Here is a 7,137-nt window from a genome sequence, read left to right on the forward strand (position 1 = left end):
GGCTTTAGGGGTTCTCGCGTGCGAGCAGCCTGCGGAGGTTTTAGACGGCTTGTGCAGCCTTTGAGAGGAGAAAGAAGAAGGAATTCTAAGGAAATACCGTTTAACTTTTCTGTAACAATCCCAGGTCCATAGTGCGGCCCCCTCCTCTCAGCCGCTACGACCGCCGTACGGATGCCAGCACACGTCTCATACACCGGCTCCCGTCCTGGGGCAAGCCCCCGTAATTGAGACTGATGGTTATTTTGCTTCCTCTACCGTATCGTAGTGAACAGTAAATTGGCGTGACAACTGCAGCCGGATATGGCACGTAGCTTAACGCTAGTGGTCTAAATTACCTCAGGGTAGGGTACGAAGTCAGCTTCGCGGTCGTTCCTAGCGGCTTTCTAAAGCTGTGTCTGGCATAAGGGCGCCTGAAAATACCCGTTAAAAATAAAGCATAGCTAAGTGGAAAGAAAGAAAGAATTAGTCATTAAAGAAGGTATTTAGCATGTGGACGATGCACTCAAATTTAATGTGTTCCCCTCTGCTACCTGTCTCTGTTTAATCAAACCCAAATTATGATTAGTGCTTGCAAAAATGACTAAAGCAGCAACGGCTCACAGCCAGTCCTGGCTCAGATATGCCAGGTATTTCAGTAACTCAGTCTGACTACAAACCGGTGGATGAATTGTATCATTCACGTACATCCTTCCTCGCAGCTTGAGACTTTGAGGAAGTCGGTGTTGACTTGACCATGGCTTTTCAGCCAAAAAGCAGTATGCCACTCCCGGAATTAGTGTTTTGATGTAATTTTTGGGGAATGAGGAACAAAAATGCCTTTTCTTAATCTCCTCTAAACATGTATAGAAGAAAGGTCTTGAAGGTATGATATAGTAGCAAAGTGAGAAATATTTTCTACCCTAGTCTATTTATGGTAAAGTTGTACTAGAAATACAACTAAACATCCATTTTATGAGTAATGTTCCAAATTAATTGAGAGAACAATGAATAAAACAGCATAGATGCAGATTAAAAATGGGTGAATGTTTTCTAAAGTTAACAGTCTGTATTTTTTATTTAGCGCTGAATGACTGTACTAATTCCCATGCTATATTTTTTTGTTTGTAGATCCTAGTAAATGTGGGCAATTTTTTCACGTTGGAGTCTGTCTTTGTAGCACCAAGAAAAGGAATTTACAGTTTCAGTTTTCATGTAATTAAAGTCTATCAGAGTCAAACAATTCAGGTACGTTGATCAAGTACGATTATAAAATCTTTTACTTAAATTGTTTATTTAGAATAGAATCTTGACTGAACACAAGAGTATTTAACACACTTTGAAGGGAAAATAGCTTAGTTCAAAGCAACCTGTGGTGTAGAGTTCCTAGCAGTAGCATGAATACATTTAAACTGAACAGCTGTAATAAGGCAGGATCCTCACCTCCGATAAACTGCCAGAGCTTCACTTCCATACTGTAAGAACTGAATATCTGGGGTGATATCAAGTATTAAATAGAGTGAATCATCCAAGAGTAAAACAGAGCTCTAAATTTCACTTAATTGCCTAAATACTGTTGAAGAGTCCTATTTTGCTACAGGTTAAACTCACTGCCTTCAACACAGGAGTACTGGGGATACGTACCAGATTTGATTATTTTTGTAACATTTTGTGACCTAGCTGACAGCTCATGATGCCAGGTATCTGTTTATGACACCATTCTGCTGTGGACCAAAGTTAGTTAAGGTGATCTACTCGTTCTATACTACACTGAAATATTATACCTCTACAGGGATGTCTTCTAGGGAACCTTTATAGCAGTTTAAACTTTTTTTTTTCATCATATAATGCATAAAAGATGTATCATATATGAAAAAAAAAAGGAGTGATTCTGCACTTTCTTCTGTAGCATAATAGCAGCTGAACTACCCAATTAAATGTAAGTGTGCACTAGCTTAGAGGAAAAGCCTCTAAGTTCCTGAACATCCCCTCACTGAGCCAACAGTAAAATCCTTAAAGTACATTCCTTAAGCTTCATGCCAGGTCATGCAACTTCTGTGACATACATACTGTTTGTCTAGATCTGGAATAACATCTGTGGCTTCCCTTGTTGCCATCCATGAGACCACTAGATTCACAGAAGTATTTGATGCTTTTCCCCTGATCTGCCTTGCTTGTGAATATGGTTTTCAGTGTACAAGGCTGAGATGAAATGGTTTTCTGCAGGACTGATCAGCCATTTCTTTGTGGCAGCGCTGGCTTTGGGTTGCTGGTAAAGCTCCTGAGAAAAGTGTAAATGGTAGAGATGTCACAGAAAGCTGGTGCAAGACACATTCACATCCCTGGTGAGATTCACCTTCATTTTACAATGGCAAAATATGGTTCTATTCAGGTCAATGACAAAAATCTTAGATGAAGTTCTGACCTCATGAAAATCTCTATAATGAGCTTATAAGCTATTTAATATGCTCAAACTTTGTTCCGTTCACTCTCTTAAAAGCTGAAGGTGGAAATGACCTAGAACAACTTATGTCAGCCAGCTTCATTGTATTTAAAAGACATATTACCAAGAAAGATGTCAAGGCTTGGATTCTAGAAGCCCAGTGCGGATCTTGGTGTCTCACATACCAGGTACTCAAACCTGTGAGTTTGGGCCTTATAAAAGGGAATGTTACAACCAGCCACATGATCTGAAATCTTTCATAGATCAAGAGTTTCTGAAATGATGGAAGGATTTGGTTGGCTCCATTTTGGCCATTTAATGTGAGACCATCTGAGGCAAACCTGTGATGTGCCTTCTGCTGTGATTAAAATAACTGTAAGATGATCTGCAGGGGAACCTGACCTAGAGAGATGGTATGAAAGGAATGAGATAAACCAAAACAAAGCAATGAGTAAACTCTTGATGCCCTTTTTTTCCATGTGTGATTACTAGCAGGGAGCCATTGCAGTGGAGCAAACCAGCTTGAGTCTCAGCCACAGGCAGACTTAAACACCACTAAATCACCTGAAGGCTTCCTACATCAGTGATATTAGTATGCCCCTGGAACATCTGTTAGTGCCATTAAATATCATTAAACTGAAATTGGTTCCCTGAGGACATCTGATTAAGTGGATTTCCCAGATAGGTGAATCCCAAATCAGGGCCAGATTCTGCTGCCCTGACTTATGCTGAGCACTAATTTATTCCACGGCGACTGCCATTAAAATTAATGGAAGCATATGCAAGGCCAGCATACTCGCTATGAATAAGCATTTCATAGCTTGGCCCTCTGTGACTGCGTTGCAGCTGTTTAAAAAGAAAAAGAAGAAGAAAGCTAATAGTTCGCCATTAGGGAAATGAAAAATGCCTGGATCTGTCCATTCTCCCAGCCCCTGCCCATCTTTATTTACAGAGTGTCTTGTGTGATGTTGCTTTCAGAGCAGAGCCGTGCTGACTTTCAGAAGCGTTTTACAGAAAAATGGGTTCAGTACCAAAACACGGTGCAGAGGTTCCTAAAGCTAAAGGTTCATTCCGGACTTTAAAACTAAGCGGCTGTCGGTAACGGAAGGGACATATACCTTGCCCCCAATGAAGTATAAGCTCCTGGCCTGCTGCAGTACCTTTGGCATCTCATTAGGTGCCTATATTGCATCTCTGGGTGCCTAAGTTTCTTGAAAATGTCGTCTTTGCTACTGCGTGTCTAAATAACCCGTGAGGTAGCCAAAACGAAACCAGCTGAGGTAATAGTTCACAGTTCTATATTACCAGAGAGTTACAACAATTAATATGCCCAAGCAACAGATGAAAGCAGCCTTTCACACCGACCGAGCCCGGCCCGTGGCGCTCAGTCCCACCGACTTCACTCGGCTGCAAGTCGAGCCCATGAAACACGAATGTGCTTGTACGCTCCAAATAAATGTAATTATTAGTTTAAAACAAACAAACAAAAAGCAGTGAAGACTGGGACCTTAGCAGACCTCTTACGCTGTAATTAATATTCAGTGATAGTTCTGGATGTTTTTCTGTTAATTAGAGCTTTTCAGTGTTTTTTCTCTTGTAGGTTAATTTGATGCTAAATGGAAAGCCAGTCATTTCTGCTTTTGCTGGGGACAAGGATGTCACACGTGAAGCTGCCACTAATGGAGTCCTGCTCTATCTAGACAAGGAGGATAAGGTTTACCTGAAATTGGAGAAAGGTAATCTGGTCGGTGGATGGCAGTATTCTACGTTTTCTGGCTTTCTGGTATTTCCTCTGTAAAGTCAGTTTTCCTGTGACATTCATCCAGGTGTGGACTCATCATTGCCTCTGTTACATGAAGATCATTTTATCATCATGGGATTGGTGTTTCTTTATTGGTTTTTCATGGGTGAATATGGATTCTTTTTATGGATTTTGGCCCCATCTGAACTACTCAGAAGTTTCACAGAATTTTCTGTGTTTAAGTACAATATATTTGGATTGAGACTAAAGCAGACAATAAATATCTATGCTTAATGTTACAGTCTAAAGCTGCCTGCAAGATTTGTTCAAATTTCATTTACTGGACTTATTGGATTCATGGGAGAAGTGGATTTTCTTTAATTATGAAAAGACTGGCAACCAGGTCTATAATTTAGGAAAGTTTGAGTTCAGACTTCAATCAAGAGTTAGTGTGTTGCTGCCAAAGAACTGTATATTGATATATTGGTCATACATGTTTTTGTCATTAGGATTTAACTGACATGATCTGTTCCATTGTCTTGAGAAAGGTAATTATTATTGATAAGTGGTTGACTTTAATTCTCCTCTACTTGTAGTGTGTTGGGTGGTTCACCCATGTATTTATGCTCTGTCACTGGTCACAATCAAGTCTAGCTTGCATAAAGCTAAGAGTTAATGGTTGTATTTTAGTTGGATATGTAAGGTATTCCTCTTTTCCACGTGCTGTTTTCTAAAAGGAAGAGCAGACCATAACCATCAAGAAAAATATTCTTACCAGGGTTAAAGGTGATCATTCAGGCACAACTTTGCAAAACTGCTTTGCCCTGCAGGAAATCACACACTTGTTCTTCAATTTTAATTAACACGATTGATAATAACTGCTTTATTAAAAACCTAAGGGATTCCTTCTTTAGACACAACCACTTTATTAGCTGGAGATGAGATGCCCTTGTTTGTAATTATGTCTATTTTTCAAACCTTCTGTTGTGTTAAAGGTATCATCTGGTTTTGCCTTAACTCCACAACTGTATATAATTTTAGATCATATGTTTAACAAATACTAAATCCAAATAGCCGGTACCTAACTTGGTGCAATATCTTTTTGGCTTTTTGTACAGGTCATATGAATTCATAAACTTATTTATTATATCATTGTTACATAATAAAGATTAATATATGTTAGCTGAATTTTTGACCTTTGGATTTTGGAAGTCACTTCATGGTATTTTTTTATTGTATATTATTATATGCAAAATGTAAGCTTTTGGGATTCACAGAAACTGTCCTGGGAGGCAGGCAAACTGTCATAGTTTAGTCTGGCAGAATCCTAGAGGTAACCAGAATAATCTAGAAATAACCTATGCATTTTATTTAAAAAACATTTAGGCAGAAATCTTGGCTTCACTGAAGTTAGTGTTAAGAATCACATTGATTCCAAAGGATTTTGGATGAGACCTGCGCTTTAGGTTTTGCCATCAGTATTAAACTCCAGTGCAATCAAATTGAATATCAATTAAAAATGATTTTCACATGAACTGCTAATGAAACCTCCATCCCTCATGCCCGAAATATACACTGAGTTTGATGGATATTTGTGCCTTGCAACATCATGAAGGATACAATTCTAAATTAAAAAAATTGAGAAAAATTCTGGATGGAAGAATAGCCACCAATCTGGGACCTTCTCTAAAAGCCATCTTAGGCTTGGATTTGCTGTTTTAGGTAATCTGTTTCTAATTTCTTCACTTGTTAGCCAAGTGCAATGTGTCATATCGCACTAACTGCTGTACATGGATATTTCACTGATTTAAAGTCTAATGCATGGCTGGTTGATGCTCCTGATAAAAATGTCTGGGAATCAGTGGCACAGAATTGTGCCCAAATTCCTTATTTTTCTGGACCCAGGATTTTTGGGGGAATTTCAGGAAGATAAGTGGGTACATTTGCACCCCTATGGGATAAGTCAGATGAGGAGGTAAATTGTTAGACACAGTATTCTTTCTGTACAGAACACTGCAGTTTGGGAGGAAGTGGAGAGACACGGCAATAAGGCGAATGGTTTACATTGCTGAAAAATATAAAAAAGTTTTCCATTATGACTAATGAAAATGTGTCACCACTGTACCCCAAAAAAGTGTGTATATATATGTATGTATATCTAAAGTACCCTGGGATTGCAGCACATAATATGCATGGTATTATGAAAAGGTTATTTGTCATAAGAGTTTATTTCAGAGAGGAACAGAAGTATTTTGTATAAAATCGGTAAAATCTGAAAGCTCACCTTACCCATTGATATCTATATAATGTAATGGAAATGTTGTTCCTACAGACAGATGAAAAATGGCATTAAAGGTGTCAGTAAACTTTTCAGAATGATCAAATGTATCTAATTTCTTTAGTTTGTAAACATAGGATCTTTAAAAGCTGCCTTTAGCATTCAGCAATAATACTGAACTATCTTAATATACTGTTGATTTCCCTTTGGCAAAACATTTCTGATTGCTTCAGAGTCATTAACAGTTATTTAAACTTTAACTAGAGAGTCTAGGAAGTTATTCAATTAAGGAGATACGTTCTGATGGAAATGTCCTAAATTTTTCTTCTCAGCCTCTAAAAATCAGAATTACTAACTAATTATTTTGCTAGTTAAAGGAAAAAGAAGTTTCAGAGATGTCACTGTAGAGCAGTTTGTGTTATCGTCACACAAGGCTGAGCACCGACTCCACGCAGAGGTGGCCTCTGGAGATGGGCAACTGCACACCCGCACTCTTAGCTCACGTTTGAACATTTTAATAATAACAAACTATGGTTTTTATAGACTACAATTTGAGCTGCTTTCCAGATCATTTTCATTGTATTGTTCCATGCTTCAGTGATGTCAGTAGGAGGTTTTCCCAGAAGAGGTGTTCCAAGTAGGTAAGCTAGCCTAGATGGAGCTGGGACTGGAAACTCCCATTTTTCTTCTCTCTCTTTC

The 7,137-nt window shown here is 38.6% G+C and overlaps 1 protein-coding gene across 1 annotated transcript; it reads left to right on the forward strand.

Annotated features, from left to right (window-relative positions):
• Positions 1-124: 124 nt before the first annotated feature.
• Positions 125-4,641, forward strand: CBLN4 (cerebellin 4 precursor; the record flags this gene model as incomplete). The annotated part of the gene is made up of 3 exons (XM_010285814.1): positions 125-256; positions 1,108-1,224; positions 4,020-4,641. Coding segments are annotated over 3 exons (447 nt in total), but the record flags the coding sequence as incomplete, so codon positions are not given.
• Between the last annotated feature and the right edge of the window lie 2,496 nt (positions 4,642-7,137).

Source organism: Phaethon lepturus, unplaced genomic scaffold, assembly GCF_000687285.1.
Source record: "Phaethon lepturus isolate BGI_N335 unplaced genomic scaffold, ASM68728v1 scaffold10114, whole genome shotgun sequence".
NCBI classification, from domain to species: Eukaryota; Metazoa; Chordata; class Aves; order Phaethontiformes; family Phaethontidae; genus Phaethon; species Phaethon lepturus.